Genomic DNA, 22,125 nt, shown 5'->3' with positions numbered 1-22,125 from the left:
GTACATACGTAAGAACAAATGAATGAACGAACACACCAGAGAGCTTGAGAAGAGGGCTGGAAGGGTGCGCACGCGCGGACTGTGTCTCGCCCCTCCGCCCCCCGGTCCTGTCCCCCTCCCCCGTCCTCTGCCCTCGTCTCGCGTCACTCTAGCCCAGCGCAGATTGGCTCGCGCTGCGCCTGCGCAGTGCGCCGGACCTGCCGCCGCGCCTGCGCACTGGGCCGGCCCGGCCGGCGGGCTGTGTCGTGAGGTGGGTACCCGTCGACCCCCTCGGCCGTAGCAGCGTCCCTCAGCTGCGGTGAGTGACGGACCTGCCCCGGTCCCGGCCGTTGCCCCGGAGCTCCTGGCTGCACCCCTCCCACTCCGTGGGTGTTGCCGCCCCGCTGCCGCCCCCACACTCCCCGTGACCACTTCTCAATGACCGCCCTGGTTACCGCTCTCACCCTCCCGCGACCGCTCCTACACCGCCCATGACCACCCCCCAGCGACCCTCCCCTGTACATCCCGTGATTGCTCCCTACGCCCCCCATGACCGCTTCCCACACCCTTGCCCCCGAGACCCACCCCATCACCGCCCCCCGGGGACCGCTCCCCGTGACCGCTCCCACGCCCCCCGTGACCGTTCCCCTCACCCCCCGTGACTGTCTCGGTGACCGCTCTTCTCACCCCGGTAACGGCTCCCCTCAGCCCCCGTGACCGCTCACTTCACCCTCCGTGACCGATCTCCACGGCCTCCGTGACCGTTCCCTGCACGCTAGTGACTGCTCAGCTCATCCTCCGTGATCTCTACTCCACCCTCCGTGATAGCTGTACACATCCCGATGGCCGCTCCCCACATCCCCCCCTTGTCTCCCCTGTGACCACGCTTCAGTGACTGTCCCCCACACCCCCTGTCCCCGTGACCGCCCCCCGTGACCACCTCCCCCGTGACCATCCCCATACCTCCCGTGCCCGTCCCCATCTCCTCGTGCCTGTCCCCCACATCCCCCCGTGACTGTCCTCCACACCTCCCGTGACTGTCCTCCATATCCCCTGTGACCGTCCCCATACCTCTCGTGCCCGTACTCCCGCACTCCCGTGACCGCCCCCCTCCAGAGTCCCCCCCCACACACCCTTCGTCTTCCCATCCCTGCCCCCCGGCGGCGTGGGGCGGCTGCTGTCTGAGGTGCGGGTGGGCGCAGCCAAGTCCGCCCTGGCATGCCCAGCTGGCATGTTCGGGCGCCCTGGGCTGAGGCTCTCCTGAATTGGTGCTTTCTGATAGCAGAAGGAAAGAAACTGGGAATGACACCGCTGCACGTTGAGAACTGTGAATTGTGCGTCTCTTGTAAAACACTTAATCTTGCCCAAGAACTGAGTAAATATTTCTTCCTTACCAAATAGTGGTTTTACCTGCAGTTAACTGGCGTAAGAACGCCCGAGAGTTTCAGTCACACTTACTCCTACAGCTTTGGTGCCCAGCCTATCAGACTGGGCAAGGAAAGCCACCTGCTTCACAGGGCAGACTGTATTGTCAGAGAAGGAACGTGAGTGCCTCAGCGGCTGACACACATATGACAGCTCCGTACACATAGCTTACTTTCCAGCTAAGGTATTGAGACTGAAAAACTTACTGGATGCTTGTTGGAGTTACCCCAGGCCTGCAGAATGACAGCTGTAAACGCAAAGGTGTTAACTTCATGATCACATAACGGTAATAGACAAATAGAACCCCCTCCTTTAACAGTACGTGACAGGCACAGGAAATAGGTTTACAGAGAAAGAGTGTGATACAGAGTACCTCTGGGCATGATTTTATGCAAGCTTCTGCCCAAATCTTTCCATTTGGCTATGGATATGTTGTCATCTGACATTATAACAGTTATTAAAACTGCTAAAAAATGGTTATGTTTTAATATTTTAGCGTTGGTGATGATGGAATGAAGGGCCTGGCGGGTAATGGGATGCGCACTCATTTGTTGGGTGATATTACTTATTTGGAAAGCATTAAAAATACATGATTTGGGGGGATGACCCTGAGAAATATGGAGCATGACACATTTTGAATAGGAGAACAAAATGTTTTAAAATGATTCTTGGTCCCTTAAAAGTTTTGGTGACACCCACTGCATAGAGGAAGAGTGAAGTAGTGTGTTCTGTCCTAAGTCAGGCATTGAAGCCATTCCCAGAAGGGAAAGCGATTTCTGCTGTTTTACTGTGGTTTCATTCCAACTGCTACAGACACAAATATTATATATTTCCTTTTGGCTTATTTCTTGATTTCTTAGAATCTCAAAAAACCTTGGAAACTTTGATTTGCCAAAGTAATTTTTTTGTACCTTGGAATGAGGCATATTTTTAAGTTAGTTTTCTTATATTACAAAATATATCCTCATAAGATTCAAACAAGGGCCAGCCCGTGGCTCACTTGGGAGAGTGTGGTGCTGATAACACCAAGGCCATGGGTTCGGATCCCATATAGGGATGGCCGGTTAGCTCACTGGGTGAACATGGTGCTGACAACACCAAGTCAAGGGTTAAGATCCCCTCACTGGTCATCTTTAAAAAAAAAAAAAAAAAAAAAAGAATTCAAACAATATAGAAAAACAAGAGTTCCTTTCTGTCCTCCTCCATCCTATTTATTCCCCACAGTCCTGCCCTTTTTTCTTTGTTTTTTGTTTGTTTGTTTGTTTGTTTGTTTGCTTTTTCTCTTAGTAGTATGTCTTCAACATCTGTTTAAGTCAGGAAATCGATAAACTTATTGTTTTTATGTTTTCGTAATAGTCCATAGTGAGGACATACTGTATTTTTTCAATCATTCCCCATTGATGGATTTTCATCTTGTGCCTGTCTTGCCAGGTTATACTGAGATAAGTATTCTTATACATAGGTCCTGGTATTTTTTTCTATTTTTATAGGCTAGATTCCCATTAATGGGAACTAAATGGTGTTAATGTGTCAAAAAATATGTATATTTAAAATTTAAGTTTTAATAGGTATTAACAGATTATTTCCCAGAAAGTTACAGCAATTTGCATTCCTGTAAGCCACACAGGAGAGGACCTTTTCCTTCATATCTAAAATTTTTGCCCGTTGAATGGGTAAGACAGCATCCTGCTGGTGCTTTATGCTGCATTTCCTTGACTAGTGAGGAGCCTGAGAGACTCTTCTTGTGGCTGCTACCTGCTGGCACTGCCTCTCTGGAGACTGCCTGTTGTGTTTTTCCCCATTTCATTCCTAATTTATAGGAGCTCTTTGTATAGTAGGAATATTTATCCTTTGTAGCCATAAAACATTGCATATATTTTTCTCCTGATTATTTTTTGTCTTTTGACCTTGTTTAGAACATCTTTTATATAGTCATTTTTTTTTTCCTTTATGGCATCTGGGTTTCCTGCTTTGCTTTTTATGAAGGTGTTCACCATCTCAAGGTTGTAAAAATATTCTCCTAAATTTTATTCCAATAAAGACCAACCTTCCTTCCTTCCTTCCTTCCTAACATTTAGCTCTTTATTCCACCTGAAGTGGTGTGTGGTAGGGGACTAGCTTCTTTTTTTTTTTTTTCCCTAGATGCCACTACCATTTTTAAAAATTTTATTTTAAATTGACAAATAATAATTGTATGTATTATATATTTAAGAAGTACAGTGTGATGTTTTGATACATGTTTACATCATGGAATGATTAAATCATGCTAATTAAATCCATCACCTCACATACTTACCATTTTTTTGTGGGGACGTTTAAAATCTACTCTTTTAGCAATTTTGATATATACAATGCATTATTATAGTCACCATTCTGTGCAATAGATCACTAAAATGTGTTCCTTCTGTCTAACTGAAACTTTATAACCTTTGATCAACATCTTCCCTTTTCCCATTCCCTCTCTTCCCCCACCCCCCTTCTCTGGTAACCACCATTCTACTCTCTGCTTCTATGAGTTCAATTTTTTTAGTTTCCATGTGTAAGTGAGATCATGCAATATTTGTCTTTCTGTGCCTACCTTATTTCACTTAGCAAAGCATCCTTCAGATTCATCTGTGTTGTCACAAATGACAGAATTTCATTCTTTTTTTAAGGCTGAATACTATTCCATTGTGTATATATACGTTTTCCTTATCCATTTATCTGATGATGGACACCTAGGTTGATTTCATATCTTGGCTATTGTGAATAATGCTGCATTGAACATGGATGTGCAGACATCTCTTTGACATACTAATTTCATTTCCTTCGGATATGTACCTGGAAGTGGGATTGCTGGATTGTATGGTAGTTGTAATTTTTATTTTGTGAGGAACCTTCATACTGTTTTCCATGATGGCTAAGTATAATTTACATTCCCACCAGTAGTGCACAAGGGTTCCCTTTTCCCCACATCCTCACCTGCACTTGTAATTGCTCATCTTGTTGATAATAGTCAATCTAACAGGAATGAAGTGATAACTAATTGTGATTTTAATTTGCATTTCCCTGGTGATTAATGATGTTGAGTATTTTTTTTTATATATCTGTGAGACGTTTGTCTTCTTTTGAGAAATGTCCATTTAGGTTCTTTGCCTATTTAAAAATTTTTTTCTTGCTATTGAGTTGTTTGAGTTCCTTATAATGCATCTCTTTCCATGAACTTTTTGAAGTACCCTAGTATTTTGGATATTAGCCCCTTATCAGATGTATGGTTTGCTAATGTTTTTTCCCAATGCCACTACCATTTCTTAAATAAAACATTATTTTTTCATTTAAAGTAAATGCCACCATCTCTATATTTTTGGATCTATTTTCAGGACTCTGTATTCTCCTTCCTCCTGTTCTTTTTCTGTGCCAGGGGCACACTGATTTTTATTATAGAAGCTCTAGAATAAGTATGTAAGTCAATAATCCCTTCAATATGTTTTTGTTATTTTTTTCAATAAAGTGTTGCCACTTTTCAGGCATATGTTCTTTAATATATTTTTTTGTCTATTTCTAAAGAAAAACAAGCAAAATTCATTGTGATTCCCTTTGGAATTGCGTCACATGTTGGGAGTATAGCTCAGTGGTAGAGCATTTGATTATGGAATTCCATGTTCATTTTTGAATGTGTTTTTGAATGTGTGACATTTAATAATATTAAATCTTATTAAGGAACATGGTATGTTACTTCATTTATATATATTTTTTAATGTCCTTTAATAAGATTGTATTGTTTTCTTCAGATTGTGCTCTACTTATTAAATATATTCACTGGTATTTTATACTTTTTGTGGCCTTTATGAATGGGACATTTCTTTCATTTCCATTTCAGTTGTGTATTGCTAATATAGAAAAAAATTGATTTTTGCATATTTATCTTGATTGCAGGTACTTCACCAAATTGTTATTCTTGTAATTTTTGGTCTCTTAAACGTCCCAGGCATACAATCATATTTTCTTTTTTTGATTGTTTGTTAATTAGTTTGGCTTTTTTTGGTGGCTGGCCAGTAGGGGGATCCGAATCTTTGACCTTGGTATTATCAAGTCATACCATATAGTCATATGTATACACAAATAAAGACAATTTCCTTCCGTTTCCCCATTACTTAGTTTTCTTTTCTTTTTTTTTTTTTTAACTGCTAAAACCTCTATTAAAGTGCTGAATAGAAGTGGTGATATTTGGCATTCTTGTTATGTTCCTGATTTGGAATTAGCTTCTGTATGTCAAAATTTAATATATTTGCTATTGAGTTTTGGGAGCTACTTTTTAAAAACATCATGTTCAAGTTGTTTCCTTTGATATGCATTTTACTTTGAATCTTTATTAGGAATGGCTGCTAAATTTTATAAAATATTATTTTGCCATTTAGCTTTAAAATTTATGACAAAGTTAGTAAGTTTCCTATTTTCTTTGTCTTCCCCCCCCTTCATATCTATACCTTCAGAAATTTCTTGATATTTGTTCACTCTCTTGAATTCCTGTACTAACTCTCCTTTAACAGTGTGTTATTCTTTGAGTATATGCTAGGCTCTCTTTACTAATTTTTATAATTTTTATATCCATTCATATGCAAAATTTTTGTAAGTTTATCATTTTTTTGTACCTTTTCATGCATTTTTTCATGTGTATATTTCTTACCCATACATTTTTCTTTGAAGATGCTTCTGTTAAAATCTTTTGCCTGTTTAAAAATTTTTTTTCAACCTTAATTGGAGAATTCTGAGTAGAAGTTATGTATCAGATATATGATTTGAAAATATTTTCTCCTAGTCTGCAGCTTGTATTTTCATTATCTTAATAGTCTTTTCAAGAGTCTTAATTTTGATGAAGTCCAATTTATCTATTTTTTCTTTTATGAATCATGCTGTTTGTTGTTACATCTAAGAAATCTTTGCCTAACGCAGTCACAAAGATCACAAAGATCTTCTTCTATAATTTCTTCTAGCAAGTTTTTAGTTTTAGATTTTATATTTAGGTCTACGATTCATTTTGAAATTTATTTTTTGTCTGTTGTACAAAGGATGGATCAAGATTCATTTTTTTTGCATATGGATATCCAACTATTTTGGCATCATTTTTGAAAAGATTATCCTTTCTCCAGTGATTATCTTTGCACCTTAGTTGAAAATTGATTAACCACGTATGTGTCAGTCTATCTCTGGTGTCTGTGTTCCGTACCATAGTTCTATTTCCACACTGTCTTGATTGCTTTAGCTTTATAGAAAGTGTTAAAGTCAGGAAGTTCAAATCTTCCTATGTGTTTTTCATAATTTTGTCTCTTCTAGGTCCTTTGTATTTCCTTTTGTATTTTAGAATTAGCTTCTCAATTCTATAAAAAGCCTACTGGGGTTTTGCTTGACATCACATCCAATTTTTGGATTAATTTTGGGAGAATTGACATGTTAACAATATTGAATCTTCTGATTCATGAACATTTATTTATGTCTTTTTAGATTTCTTTCCACAATGTTTTGTAGTTTTAGTGTCTGGCACAGATTTATCTCTGAGTATTTCATATTTTTTGATCTATCGTGATTTAATTTAAAAATTTTAACTTTTGATTGTTGTTAGTGTGTAGAAATATAGGTTTTGTATATTGAGCTTGTATCTTGCTAAACTCCCTTATTAGATCTAGTAATCTTTTTTTGTGTGTGTGTGGGTTCCATAGAATTTAATTATAGATGATTATTTTGTCTGAGAATGAAGAGTTTTAATTCTTTCTTTACAGTCTGTATGCTTTTTATTTTTCTTGACTGAGTGTGCTGGCTGGAATCTCTCTTGCATTACTGAATAGGAGAATTGAGAGAGGACAGCCTTTTCTTATTCCCAGTCTTAGAGTAAAAGCATTTATTTTTTTATTATTGTGTATGATGTTAGCTGTTGGTTATCTGTAGATGCCCTTTATCAGATTGAAGAAGTTTTCTTCTGTTCCAGTTTTTCTGTGGCGAACCAGATTTCCATCTTGGATCTGTTTCCTTATTCCTAAAGTACATCCTTTAACATTTCTTTTACTGCAAGTCTGTTAGTAGTGAATTCTTTTGGCTCTGTACCTCTGAAAAAGTCTTTATTTTGTCTTTGTGTTTGAAAGATGTCTCAGCTGGGTATAGAATTCTTGATTGACAGTTGATTGTTTATTTTTCTTTTTTAGCAGCTGGCTGGTATGCAGATCTGAACCTTTGACCTTGGTGTTACCAACGCCGTGCTCTAACTGACTGAGCTATCTGGCCAGCCCCTATTTTTTTCAGTACCTTAAAGAAGTTGCTTTTTGCTTGCATTATATCTGATGAGAAATCCTTGTCTTTGTTCCTCTGTACTTCATATGTCTTTTTTTTCTCTGATTGTTTAAAGATTTTCTCTTTATTACAAATTTTGAGCAATTTCCTTATGATGTATCTTGGTGTTGATTTTTCATATTTTTTGTGTTTTTGGTTTGTTGAGAGTTGGATCTGTGGTCTTACAGTTTTTATCAAGTTTGGAAAAATGTTGACCATTAACTCTTCAAAAAAATTTTTTTGTGTCCCATCTCTCTTATTTCCATCAGGGATCCAATGACATGTATGTTAGGCTGCTTGAAGTTGTACCACAGATCAGTGATACTCTCTTTATTGTCTTTTTTCTCTGTTTCACTTTACATGGTTTCTATAATTTGTATTTAAACTCATTAATCTTTTTTTCTGCAGCATCTAATCTGCTGTTAATCCCATCCAGTGTATTTTTCATCTCAGTTGTATTTTTCTTGTAAGGATTCTTTAATTCAGGACTTTATACAGGTAACAAAATGATTTTAAAGAAAGGCCAAATCCACACCATAAAATGAGATATTTATACATTTTACTGTATGACTTGAACATAAATTTAGACAACTACTCAGAAGAATATTATGAGTTTCTGGAAAAACTGTTATTTCTCTTCACTAAGCCGTTGGTGAGAGCTTTTAGTTCAGGGTAACTGAGAGACTGGTCTCTCTTTTGGTTTGGCCTGGATTCCTCTTGTAAACTCTGCTATTGCCTTTCTGTGTCCCACACTGTTCTTGTCCCACACTAGTTGGCTCTGAGATGTCTGTTTGTTCAAGATTTCCTTCTTGTCTCTACTTATGGATGTGCCCAGAGTTTGTTTTGCTTCCTCCAGTGTAGATGCTGAATATTTTTTTTTTTTTTTTTTTTTGTCATTTTTTCGTGACCGGCACTCAGCCAGTGAGTGCACCGGTCATTCCTATATAGGATCCGAACCCGCGGCGGGAGCGTTGCCGCGCTCCCAGCGCAGCACTCTACCGAGTGCGCCACGGGCTTGGCCCGATGCTGAATATTTTTGGCCAACTTCACTGTCCCGGGAAGGGTGCTCTCTGTGTTTTTTCCTTGATGCAGCTCTGTTATTTCATCTGAGTCTTCTGGGTCCCTTTTCTGTGATTAAGGTCTGTGTTTCTGTGTGGTGACAGAAAGATTTTTCTGTTGCATTCCTTTGAGAAGAAGCATAGTATCTAGAGGAGAGTCTGAACTGAGAAGGAAGCGCTTTTGAGCAGCATGGGGGCTCCTGGGAATGTCTGCTGTGTAAAGCCTGCAGAAGCTTGTGGTGGGGTGGAAAGTTCCAGTTTAACCACATGTTGACCACTCTCATGTAGGCTCTACCAGCGGCCGGGGAGACACCTGTGGACAGGTGATTGTGTGTTTGCCTCCAGCAGGTGGGTAGTAGAGGTGCTGCCAGCCTATGTGTTGTGACCCAGCGCTGGCAAGACAGACAGGTGTGTTGACCTCATCTTGACCATTTATGGGGCAGGGGTCCTATCACCTGCGTGTGAGGAAAAAGGAAGTTGCTCTGGTCCCCATCTGGCCTCCCCAGCATCCAGGTTCTTCCTCCAACCACAAGTCCTCTATGGCCACTCTGGAGTCTTGCCTACCTTGGTCCAGCTGGCAGGCCAGTCCTGGGCTGAGGTTTCTTGCGGTGGCTTCTGCCCCTCAGGAGTCACTGCTCCCTGGGCATCATTCCTTCACTGGTAGGTGAGGGTCTTGTTCTGGGAGTGCACAGGTAGCTTCAGGGGCCATTACCCTTGTATATAAACGTGTAAGCCACATGGCTGTGGGCCCTTCACTGCTACCAGACTCTCAGAAGTGTCATGGCCCCTCCCTGCCAGCAGGCTTGAGACCCTTGGTCTTACTGGTGGTTGCTCAGACCTTTGCTGCCTCTCACGTAATAGCACATCCTGACAGATTGCAGGGGCAGAGGGGCAGGATCCTGCCTCACTGAGGAGAGATGGCACTTGTTCAGTCTCCTAGGAAGGCTGAGGGTGGTGTTTCAAGTCAGCCACAGAGGGCCCTGATCTGTCTCAGTGGTTCTCAGCCTCAGCTGATCACATTTGGGCTGATGATACCTCACTGACGATTCCTTGTTGTGGGGCCGTCCTGTGCATGGTAGGGTGGCTGCCAGCATACATGCCTGTACTGACCAGATGCCCACAGCACTCATATTCCGCATGTTAAGCAATGAATGACTGTAATGTACAAATTTTTGCATTTTGTCTTTTTTGTATCTTCTAATGAATTATTATTTTACCAGTTCAGAATGAGTTACTATTCTTCAAGTGCAAATTTTTGCCTGCCTGGAAAAGAGTTAACTTAGTAGGGAAAAGCAGTTTTTAAAAAGATGTTTATTATTTTTCCTGAATACCACAAACTAATTATAGAACATTTAGAAAGTGTAAAAAAGTGTAAAAAGGGAAAAAAATCTTTACAATTTAACCCAGAGACAATCACCTGTTGATACATTTTGAATCTTTTTATTAAATCTATAAAATGACATAATTTTGTATTTTGAATTTTTCTATTTGAAATCTAACATTTTATTTATTAAACGCTCTTTATAATAATTTCATTGGCTGCATAATATTTCATCCCATCACTGACCCCACCAATTCCTTTTATTTGTATGTTTAGCTTATATCCATTTTTCAGAGAAAATGCTGTCATAAACATATCTGAGCATCAAGCTTTAGGAAAGGCAGCTATAGTAGTTGGCAGTGCTATCGCAACTTCTTAAATGTTTCCCCTGAATTTACATGATGTGTTATGATGGGAAAAACATTAGGTCTGAGCTGTCTTATAAAATACATGCATGTATAATATATGTACTTCATTAAATAATATATGGCACCAGCCTGTGGCTCACTTGGGAGAGTGTGGTGCTGACAAGGCCACACGGGTTTGGATCCCTATATAGGGATGGCCGGTTAGCTCACTTGGGAAAGCGTGGTGCTGACAACACCAGGTCAAGAGTTAAGATCCCCTTACCGGTCATCTTTAAAAAAAAAAAAAAAAAAAAAAAAATATATATATATATATATATATATATATATATATATATATGGCACTAGGGTCTCCTGCTGTGATAGGATGTGGGAGCTGGACTTCCACTTCATGTCCTGGGGTGTCGGACCACACCTCCGCTCCTGAGTCCCCTCTGTTCCAGCCTTTCCAGTCTGTCTCTGTAACAACTGCTTCAGAAACTGCCTGCCTCATTCTGTTTACTCTTTTCTAGCAGCCAGCCAGCCACTAAGGAGCCAGTGCGGAGCCCTTCAGGACTCAGTTGCACAGGTTAAAGGTTGAAAGCTGTCAGTATGGTGTGCAGTCTTCATGCAGGATCAGATCCATGGAACTGGCACAGTTCCAGCACTGTGTTTGGTTGATATATCTGAATCTCGAGTTCAGGGGCATGTTTAGGACCTGTCCAGATTGCTTGGCTTTTGGTGAGCCAGCATGCCTGGGGCCACCTCTTCTTAGCTTGGGCCAGTTAGTTTATCTCTGGTTGCCTCAATTTCCCTCTGTGTAAAATGGGATAATGACAGAAGTGACTTCATAGCATGATTATGAAAACTAAATGAGATAAATATAGAGAAGTCTGGAGTGTAGAGGACTAGCTTCCATAAATGTCAGCTGCTGCATGTCTGCTTGTTGAAGGTAACACCGCTGTATGGTCCTCTCCTTTTTGTTGTCTTCATTACCATCAGCTTTCAAACCACTAGCTAGGAGAAGTGAATTAAGCAGGTACTTTAGTTCATGAAAAATTTGATATAAGAAAGTTACTGAACATCTCCAGATAAGCAGTTATTTCCATTTGAAGTTATTACATCTTACCTAGTTATTTTATGCCTAACTTATTTGCCACAGCAGCTGGTGTGCCTACTCCTAAAGCAGGTAATGAAGGTATTATGTCTTTAGATGCAGTAGTCAAACTTTCTAAATGCCCACGTACAACACTCAGAAAGACTATGAGAAATAAAACTTGCCTCACTGAATTTTAACTTTTCTGCATTTGTTTAGAAATCATTTCACAAAGAAGTGATAATGCACCATGGCAGCAGCTCTCAGAGCACCCAGCACCACATCCAGAGGCCCAGGTCCTTCCCTGGCAACGAAGGAGAGGAGCAGCAGGCCCACCCAGCTCTGCCCCAGTCCCCCACCGTGCTCTTCATTTCCTCGGCAAGCCCACCTACACCCCAGTCCCCCAGTTACCAGATACAGCAGCTGATGAGCAGGAGTCCTGTGGTGGGGCAGAACGTGAACATCACCCTGCAGAACATTGGCCCCTTTGTGGGAGGAAACCAGCAGATCACTCTGGCCCCTTTACCGCTCCCTAGCCCCACCTCTCCTGGTTTCCAGTTCAGTGCTTAGCTGAAGTGGTTTGAGCATGGGTCTCCATCCGGTCTACAGCCAGGTTACTTCGCCCCTTTCCCAACAGGTCCAGACTCAAAGCCCCATGCAGCTCAGTCCTGGGCCAGGGCAGGCCCTGCAGAGTGTGTGTGCTGGTGCCCCTGGGCCTGGGCTGGGCATCTGCAGTGGCAGCCCCACCGGAGGTTTTGTGGATGCCAGCGTGCTCGTCAGACAGATCAGCTTGTTTCAGGAGGGCTCAGGACTCACCAAGATTGCTCAGGGAGCCCAGGTTCAGCTCCAGCATGTGGGGACTCCCATCACAGTCCAATGAAGGCTGTCACAACCTCACGTGCAGCCCAGAGGCACCATCCACTACCTGGGACCCCAGAACCTTGTGCCCGTGGATGGGGCCAGCATGCAGCCTCTGGCCAGCCCAAGCCACATCACCACAGTGAGCTTGTCCCCCCAGAACAGCAGCATCATCCAGGGCCAGCTGATTCAGCAGCAGCATGTGCCACAGGGGCTGCCACTGACCAGGCCTCTGGGGTTTGAGAGCACTCCGGGCATGCTGTTCCCTGGGGTCAGGGGGTCTTTGACGTTTGGGATGACATCTCCATCCCCACCTACCAGCCCTTCCAGGATGCCCATGCCCCTAGGCCTTTCCAGCCTTCCCCTCCCATCTGCGGGTGTGCAGGAGTGAAGAAGGCTCTTAGGAAGTTGGAGGTGATCCCCCTGGCTTCCCAGGAGATGGCGTAGATGAGAAAGCAGTGCCTGGACTATCTCTACAAGGAAATGGAGGCACTGAGGGAGGTCTTCAAGGAGTACCTGATCAAGCTGTTCTTGCAGCACCTTCAGGGGAATGTGATGGACTTCTTAGCTTTCAAGAAGAAAGATTATGCTCCATTGCAAGCATATCTTAGGCAGAATGATTTGGATCTTGAGGAAGAAGAGGAGAAGGAACAGTCTGGAGTTATTAATGATGTAACAATTCTCGAGTTTAATTATTTGTCATGGGAAATGGATCTCAGGGCTTATATGGGCACACAAGTGAAATTCAGAGTTTATCATCTTTTTTTTGGTTTTGTTTTTCTTTTAATTTTTTATTGAAACATGATTGATTATGTGTATTTGTATGGTAGAGAGTTGAATATCAATACCTATGTACAATATGTGATGATCAAATCAAGATAATTTAGTATATTCATCATTACAAAATGTAATCATTCTTTGTGACCCTTTACTAATTTCTTGAGAAGTATGTATGTATTTAATTTTAAAATTTTTGGCCACAAAACAAGTTTTAATACATTTAAAAAGACTAAGATTATGGAAAATATGTTCTCTGATAACAATAACAGAAGGAAATTTAGAAAATTCACAAATGCGTGGAAGTTAAATGACACTCTCCTAAATAAACATTGGGTAAAAAGAAAAATCACAGGGAAATTAGAGAGTACTTTGAAATAAAAATCGAAGTACAACATATCAAAATGGAGGGCTCATTCATTGCTTAGAGGAAAATTTATACTTGTAAACACCTATATTAAAAATAAGAAAAATCTTAAGTTAGAATGTAAACTTCTACTTTAAGAAAATAGTAAAGGAGGAGCGAACTAAACCAAAAGCAAATATAAGTAGAAAATAACAAAGATTACAAGAGAAATATATGAAATAAGGAATTAAAAAACAGTAGAGAAAATCAACAAAACCAAAAGTTGGGTTTTGTTCTTTCTTGTGTGCCAGTGGTAGTGATTATCATTTTTCAGATTCTAGATGCAGAACTTCCTTGAGGTTTTCTTGTAGGGCTGGTTGTGTGGTGGTGAACTCCCACAGTTTTTGTTTGTCTGGAAAATATACGAATTCTCCTTCATTTCTGAAGGATAGCCTTGCTGGATATTCTTGGCTAGCAGTTTTTTTCTTTTAGTATTGTGCATATATCATCCCATTTTCTTTTGGCCTGTAGAGTTTCTGTTAAGAAGTCTGCTGTTAGTCTGATAGGGGCTCTCTTATAGGTGACTTAAACTTTTCTCTTTCTTCTTTTAAGATTCTCTCTTTGTCTTTGAGCTTTGCCAGTTTGACTATAAGGTGTCTTGGAGAGGATCTTTTTGGGTTGAATCTGTTTGGGAATCTTTGAACCTCCTGGATCTGAAGATCCATGTCTCTCCCTATAACTGGGAAATTTTCCATTATTACTTCATTGAATAGGTTTTTCATGCCTTTTCCTTCTCCTCCCCTTCTGGAACACCCATGATTTGAATGTTTGTGCACTTGAGGTTGTCTGCTAGCTCTCTTAGATTTTCTTCATTTTTTAAAATTCTTTTTTCCCTTTTTTGTCCCCCTGGGTTATTTTGAAAAGATCCTCAAGATCAGAAATTCTTTCTTCTGCTTGTTCTAGTATTCTGCTTAAGCTATCAGTTGTGTTTTTTATTTCACTGAGTGAATCTTTCAGTTCCATGAGTTCTGCTACATTTTTAAGGTATTAATCTCTGTAAATTTCCTCCTTCATATCCTAGATTTTTTTTCTTGTTTCATTATATTGTCTGAGTCTTCTTGTATCTCAGTGAGTTTCCTTAAGATTGTTGCTTGGAGGGAGTTTTGGTCAAGATGGTGGAATAGATGGTTCCCAGCATCACTCTCTCCCACAAATCATGTAATTTACAACTATAAAAATGTAACATCAGCCAAACTGGGGCCGCTGGAGCACAGGGGAAGAGGAGGAGAGACCTATGGAGTTCATGAAGGTGGGAGAAACCACGATGAGAGAAAGGAAAAAACGCTCTGAGCGTTTCGGGCTGCAGCCACTTTAAGGCTGGAGCTAATGAGCACGTGGAGCAGGAGCCAGCAGAAGCCACAGCTGTGCCCTTCAGATGGAGTTACTTGGAGGAAGCAGGGGAGAAGAGGGCCCTGGCAGCCTCCAGGACAGCAAGACCACTAATAGAGTTCCCATGGACCCACGCAGGAGCAAGGAGCCAGAACAAGTGAAAAAAGGGAGCCATTCAGAGGCCTGTGAGTCATCGCAAGGGACTAGCACAGGGCCCATCCCATGGGAAGTGTTTGGAGCACGGGCAGTGGGGGAGAAGGGCCCACTGGGAGAACACTGGGACACAACAAGGACAGCTGACTCACTCCCCAAGCAGTGCACGACCACTCAGAGGAGACTGGTCGGGAATACAGAATTGCATGGGGTGCTGTTTGATGAAAAAACTCTGGCCCAGGTCAGAGTTTCTACACAACCCAGATCCACTGGGTCTCTGGAGAGCCGGAAGTTCCTATAAGGTCAATCGTTAAACCCTTAGCTGCACAAAAGCCTTCCCTAGGGAAATAGCAATACACAGCTCAAGTACTGGTTCCCACAGGAAGTTCCCCCGTTTTAGAAGTAAGCAAAGGACAAAAAATTAGTTCTGGCCCAGGCACACCATCAGTGCCTTGGGGCCTGCTTGGGAACTGGAGGCTTGGAGCCAGGGACTGGACCCCACTCCCACATCCAGGCATACCACGCCAGTGCCTCGGGACCTGTCTGGTGACCCAGGACATGGAGAAGGGGACCGGACTCCCCTCCCACAACCAGGCACACCACGCCAGCACCTTGGGGTCTGCCTAGGGACCTGAGGTATGGAGCCAGGGACCAGACACACCCCACAACCAGGCACACCACCAGTGCCAAGGAGCATGCCAAAAACATCACCTCCATGTGGGTGACCCACCACAACCACCACGATAACCATGGCTGCTGTGAAAGTGGCTAGATGCCACAACCATCTTGCAGATGGTCTGCCAACCACTGGAGTGCATTGACACATGGAGAGTCGCCAGCAGAGATAAAGAAAAGAGGAGGATGTCTTTCTCTGCAAAGCCCATTTCAGAGTGACTGAAGAAGCATCTGCTCCATGGTAATATTGCGGGACTTGATAACACCTCTCAGCATTGGACAGATCATCTAGGCAACAAATCAACAGAGTAACTATTATTCTTTCAGAAGGAGAGAAGAAATCTAGGATAATTAGAGGGGGGAAGGGGGTGGTGTGATGGGGAGAGATTGGACAAGGGGCATAAAGAATACAATTTGTAACAATATATATGCTAGTAATATTGATTTGATCAATATATCTCAGTGTTGAACCCAGAAATATGTATAATCAATTTTGATTCAATAAATAAAATGAATTAAAAAAAAATAAAGATTGTTGCTTGGAATTCCTTTTCAGTCATTTCCAGGGTTTCTTGCTCTATAGGGTCTGGTATTTGAAAATTACTGTATTTTGGTTGTGTCATATTTTTTTGGATTTTCATATTTCTAGTGTCACTGCATTGTTGTTTGGTCATCTGGTAGAGTAATTGCTTCTTCTATTACTCTGGAATGGGCTTTGAGGAGAGATACTTCCTCTACTTTTTCCAGTCTCTGCTGATGACTCTCCTTGTGTCAGTGCAGTCTAGTGGGATAGTTGCATGGTGGCTGTGGCTGCTGCTGTTGCATCAAGCTGCTCTTTTTTCCCCCAAATTTATTTATTTATTTATTTTTTTACGATCCCATTTATACTTTTTATTTTTTTTTAAATTTTATTTTGTTGATATACAATGTGGTGGATTATTGTGGCCCATTACTGAAAACTCCCTCCCTCCTCCCTCTTCCCCCTCCAATCCAACAATGTCCTTTCTGTATGCTTGTCATGTCAACTTCAAGGAATTGTTATTGTTATGTCTTCTTTTTCCCCCCAGTTTCTTTTGTGTGTGTGTGTGTGTGTGTGTGTGTGTGTGTGTGTGTGTGTGTGTGTGAATTTATTCATTTATTTTTATCTCCCACCAATAAGTGAGAACATGTGGTATTTCTCTTTCTGTGCCTGACTTGTTTCACTTAATATAATTCTCTCAACGTCCATCCATGTTGTTGCAAATGGCAGTATTTCATTCTTTTTTATAGATGAGTAGTATTCCATTGTGTAGATATACCACATTTTCCATATCCACTCATCCGATGATGGACATTTGGGCTGGTTCCAACTCTAGGCTATTGTAAAGAGTGCTGCGATGAACATTGGGGAACAGGTATACCTTCAACTTGATGATTTCTATTCCTCTGGGTATATTCCCAGCAGTTGGATAGCTGGGTCATATGGCAGATCTATCTGCAATTGTTTGAGGAACCTCCATACCATTTTCCATAGAGGCTGCACCATTTTTCAGTCCCACCAACAATGTATGAGAGTTCCTTTTTCTCCGCAACCTCGCCAGCATTTATCGTTCAGAGTCTTTTGGATTTTAGCCATCATAACTGGGGTGAGATGGTGTCTCAGTGTAGTTTTGATTTGCATTTCCCGGATGCTGAGTGATGTTGAGCATTTTTTCATGTGTCTGTTAGCCATTTGTATATCTTCCTTAGAGAAATGCCTACTTAGCTCTTTTGCCCATTTTTTAATTGGGTTGCTTGTTTTTTTTTTTTTTTTTTGTAAAGTTGTTTGAGTTCCTTGTATATTCTGGATATTAATCCTTTGTCAGATGTATATTTTGCAAATATTTTCTCCCACTCTGTTGGTTGTCTTTTAACTCTGTTAATTGTTTCTTTTGCTGTGCAGAAGCTTTTTAGTTTGATATAATCCCATTTGTTTATTTTTCCTTTGGTTGCCTGTGCTTTTGGGGTTGTATTCATGAAGTCTGTGTCCAGTCCTATTTCCTGAAGTGTCTCTCCTATGTTTTCTTTAAGAAGTTTTATTGTTTCAGGTTGTATATTTAATTCTTTAATCCATTTTGAGTTGACTTTAGTGTATGGTGAAAGGTATGGGTCTAGTTTCGTTCTCCTGCATATTGATATCCAATTCTCCCAGCACCATTTGCTAAAGAGGCAGTCTCTTCCCCAGTGTATGGGCTTGGTGCCTTTGTCAAAGATCACAAGGCTGTAGGTGTGTGGGTTGATTTCTGGATTCTCTATTCTATTCCATTGATCAGTGTGTCTGTTTTTATGCCAGTACCATACTGTTTTGGTTATTATAGCTTTGTAGTATAGCTTAAAGTCAGGTAGTGTTATGTCTCCAGCTTTATTTTTTTTGCTTAGCGTTGCTTTGGCTATGCGTGGTCTTTGGTTATTCTACATAAGTGTCTGGATAGTTCTTTCCATTTCTGAGAAAAATGTCATTGGAATTTTGATGGGGATTGCATTGAATTTGTATATCACTTTGGGTAGTATGGACATTTTCACTATTTTGATTCTTCCAATCCAAGAGCATGGGATATCTTTCCATCTTCTTGTATCCTCTCTAATTTCTCTCAGGAGTGGTTTGTAGTTCTCATTATAGAGAATTTTCACCTCCTTGGTTAACTCAATTCCTAAGTATTTTATTTTTTTGGTGGCTATTGTAAATGGGCAAGCTGCCTTGATTTCCCTTTCTGCATTTCACTATTGGAGAATAGAAATGCTACTGATTTTTGTGTGTTGATTTTATATTCTGCTGTTGTGCTGAAATCATTTATCACCTCCAAGAGGTTTTTTGTAGAGGCTTTAGGCTGTTTGATATATACGATCATGTCATCTGCAAACAGGGACAGTTTGACTTCATCTTTTCCAATCTGGATGCCCTTTATTTCCTTCTCTTCTCTGATTGCTCTGGCTAGTACTTCCAACACTATGTTGAATCGGAGTGGTGAGAGTGGACATCCTTGTCTAATTCCTGTTATTAAAGGAAAAGCTTTCAGCTTTTCCCCATTCAGGATGATATTGGCAGTGGGTTTGTCATATATGGCTTTAATTATGTTGAGATACTTTCCCTCTATACCTAACTTATAGAGGGTCTTTGTCATGAATGAGTGCTGAACTTTATCACATGCTTTTTCAGCATCTATAGAGATGATCATATGGTCCTTGTGTTTGAGTTTATTAATATGGTGTATCACATTTATTGATTTGCGTATGTTGAACCAACCTTGCATCCCTGGGATGAATCCCACTTGATTGTGGTGAATAATTTTACGTATGTGTTGCTGTATTCTGTTTGCTAGTATTTTAGTGAGGATTTTTGCATCTATATTCATCAAGGATATCGGCCTGTAGTTTTCTTTTTTGGTTATATCTTTACCTGGTTTTGGTATCAGGATGATGTTTGCTTCATAGAATGAGTTTGGGAGGTTTGCGTCCGTTTCAATCTTTTGGAATAGTTTGTAAAGAATCGGTGTCAATTCCTGTTTGAATGTTTGGTAAAATTCTGTTGTGAATCCATCTGGTCCTGGGCTTTTCTTTGTTGGGAGCCTTCTGATAACAGCTTCAATCTCCTTTATTGTTATTGGTCTGTTCAAATTTTCTACGTCTTCATGGTTCTGTTTTGGGAGCTTGTGTGTGTGCAGAAATTTATCCATTTCCTCCAGATTTTCAAATTTGTTGGCGTATAGTTGTTTATAGTAGTCTCGAATGATTCCTTGTATTTCAGATGAATCAGTTGTAATATCGCCTTTTTCATTTCTAATTTTTGTTATTTGAGTCTTCTCTCTTCTTTTTTTTGTTAGCCATGCTAATTGTTTGTCAATTTTATTTATCTTTTCAAAAAACCAACTTTTTGATTTGTTGATCTTTTGAATTGTTTTTTGGTTTCCAATTTCATTCAGTTCTGCTCTGATCTTAATGATTTCTTTCCATCTGCTAACTTTAGGTTTGGATTGTTCTTGTTTTTCTAGTTCTTTAAGGTGAAGTGTTAGGTTTTTCACTTGCCATCTTTCTATTCTTCTGAAGTGAGCGTTTAATGCAATAAATTTCCCCCTGAATACTACTTTTGCAGTATCCCACAGGTTTTGGTATGATGTATCATTATTTTCATTAGTTTCAATAAATTTTTTGATTTCCTGCTTGATTTCTTCTTGGACCCATATGTCATTAAGTAGAATGCTGTTTAATTTCCATGTGTTTGTATAGTTTCCAGAGTTTTGTTTGTTATTAATTTCTAGTTTTAATCCACTGTGGTCTGAGAAGATACATGCGATAATTCCAATTTTTTTGAATTTGTTGAGACTTGATTTGTGACCTAATATGTGATCTATCCTGGAGAATGATCCATGTGCTGATGAGAAGAATGAATATTCTGAGGTTGTTGGGTGGAATGTTCTGTAGATATCTGCCAATTCCAATTGGCTAGAGTCTTGTTTAGATCTTGTGTTTCTCTACTGATTCTTTGCCTAGATGATCTGTCTAATATTGACAGTGGGGTGTTCAGGTCCCCTGCTATTATGGTATTAGTGTCTATTTCCTTCTTTAGGTCTAATAGATTTTGTTTTATAAATCAGGCTGCTCCAACATTGGGTGCGTACATATTTATGATTGTTATGTCTTCTTGATGGATCAGTCCTTTTATCATTAAGTAGTGTCCCTCATTGTCTCTTTTTATGGTTTTTAGTTTAAAGTCTATTTTGTCAGATATAAGAATAGCTACTCCAGCTCGTTTTTCTTTTCTGTTTGCATGGTAAATCTTTTTCCATCCTTTCACTCTTAGTCTGTGTGAATCTTTATGGGTGAGGTGGGTCTCTTGTAGGCAGCATATAGTTGGGTCCTGCTTTTTGATCCAGTCAGCCAGTCTGTGTCTTTTGATTGGGGAGTTTAAGCCTTTTACATTAAGAGTTGTTATTGAAAGGTGGTGATTTATTCCTAGCATTTTATTGGTTGTTTGGTTGTCTTAGGTGTCTTTTGTTCCTTGCTTTCTGATTTACTGTTTGGTTTCTGTGTTTGTTGGTTCCTTAGGTTGTAGATAGTGTTTTTCTTTGCTTGTTTTCTCTTCATGAATGCCATTTTTATTATACTAGTGGGTATTGATTTTTCTTGGGTTTTTATGGCAGTGGTAGTTATTTTTCAGGAACCAAACCCAATACTCTCTTAAGGATTTCTTGTAAGGGTGGTCGTGTGGTAGTGAACTCCCGCAGTTTTTGTTTGTCTGAGAAATAAACTATTTGCCCTTCATTTTGGAAGGATAGCCTTGCAGGGTAGAGTATTCTTGGCTGGCAATCTTTGTCTTTTAGTATTTTGAAAATATCATCCCATTCCTTTCTAGCTTTTAGGGTTTGTGATGAAAAGTCTGAGGTTAGCCTGATTGGGGCTCCCTTATAGGTGATTTGACGCTCCTCTGTCTTGCAGCTTTTAAGATTCTCTCTTTGTCTCTGAGTTTTGCCAATTTGACTATGACATGTCTTGGAGAAGGCCTTTTTGGGTTTAATATGTTTGGAGATCGTTGAGCTTCCTGGATCTGAAGATCTGTGACTTTTCCTATACCTGGGAAGTTTTCTGCCACTATTTTTTTGAATATGTTTTCAATGGAATCTCCATTTTCCTCCCCTTCTGGAATACCCATGACTCGGATATTTGAGCGCTTAAGGTTGTCTGATATCTCTCTCAGATTTTCTTCAATGTCCTTGATTTTTTTTCTTTCTTTTTGTCTGCTTGCGTTATTTCAAACAGCCCATCTTCAAGTTCCGAGGTTCTCTCTCCAACTTCGACAAGCCTGCTGGTTAAACTCTCCATTGTGTTTTTTATTTCGCTGAATAACTTCTTCAGTTCAGCAAGTTCTACTACATTTTTTTTCAGGACATTGATTTCTTTGTACATTTCCTCTTTCAGATCCTGTATACTTTTCCTCATTTTGTCATGATGTCTAGCTGAGTTTTCTTGTATCTCATTCAGTTTCCTTAGAATTATCACTCGAAATTCCTTGTCAGTCATTTCAAGGGCTTCTTTTTCTATAGGATCTAGAGTTTGAGATTTATTAACTTTTGGTGGTGTACTTTCTTGATTTTTTGTATTTCTGGTATCTTTTTTTTGATGTTTATTCATTGTGGCAGGGGGTTTCACAGTCCACCGGTTTGAGACTAATGACTAACTAGGATGTTGCTGTGGTTGCCAATTTCGTATGGCTCCCTCCGTGACTGCTCAGTTGGCCTCTAGTGCCTTGTGTGTGTGGTTGCCTCGGGTCTTGGGCTTCTCCGGGGAGCCACCTTTCTGGTCAACTTGGACTCTGCTGGGCTGGTGGATCACGTACCACAGGGTGTGTGATCGCTGTTGAGCTTTCACTTCCTGTGCAGGACTTCTCCCTG

The 22,125-nt window shown here is 40.6% G+C and overlaps 1 protein-coding gene across 1 annotated transcript in view; it reads left to right on the top strand.

Annotated features, from left to right (window-relative positions):
- The first annotated feature begins 210 nt into the window (after positions 1-210).
- Positions 211-22,125, top strand: part of LOC134370707 (E1A-binding protein p400-like) — a 134,094-nt gene continuing 112,179 nt past the window's right edge. The window contains 4 exon segments of the mRNA XM_063087720.1: positions 211-298; positions 11,743-12,126; positions 12,128-12,758; positions 12,761-13,176. Of these exon segments, the coding sequence (XP_062943790.1) occupies positions 11,767-12,126; positions 12,128-12,758; positions 12,761-13,176 (1,407 nt within the window). The 5' untranslated portion in view covers positions 211-298; positions 11,743-11,766.

Source organism: Cynocephalus volans, chromosome 2 (assembly GCF_027409185.1).
Source record: "Cynocephalus volans isolate mCynVol1 chromosome 2, mCynVol1.pri, whole genome shotgun sequence".
NCBI lineage: Eukaryota > Metazoa > Chordata > Mammalia > Dermoptera > Cynocephalidae > Cynocephalus > Cynocephalus volans.
Note: the sequence above shows the minus strand (reverse complement) of the source record. Positions and strands in the feature narration are given on the sequence as shown.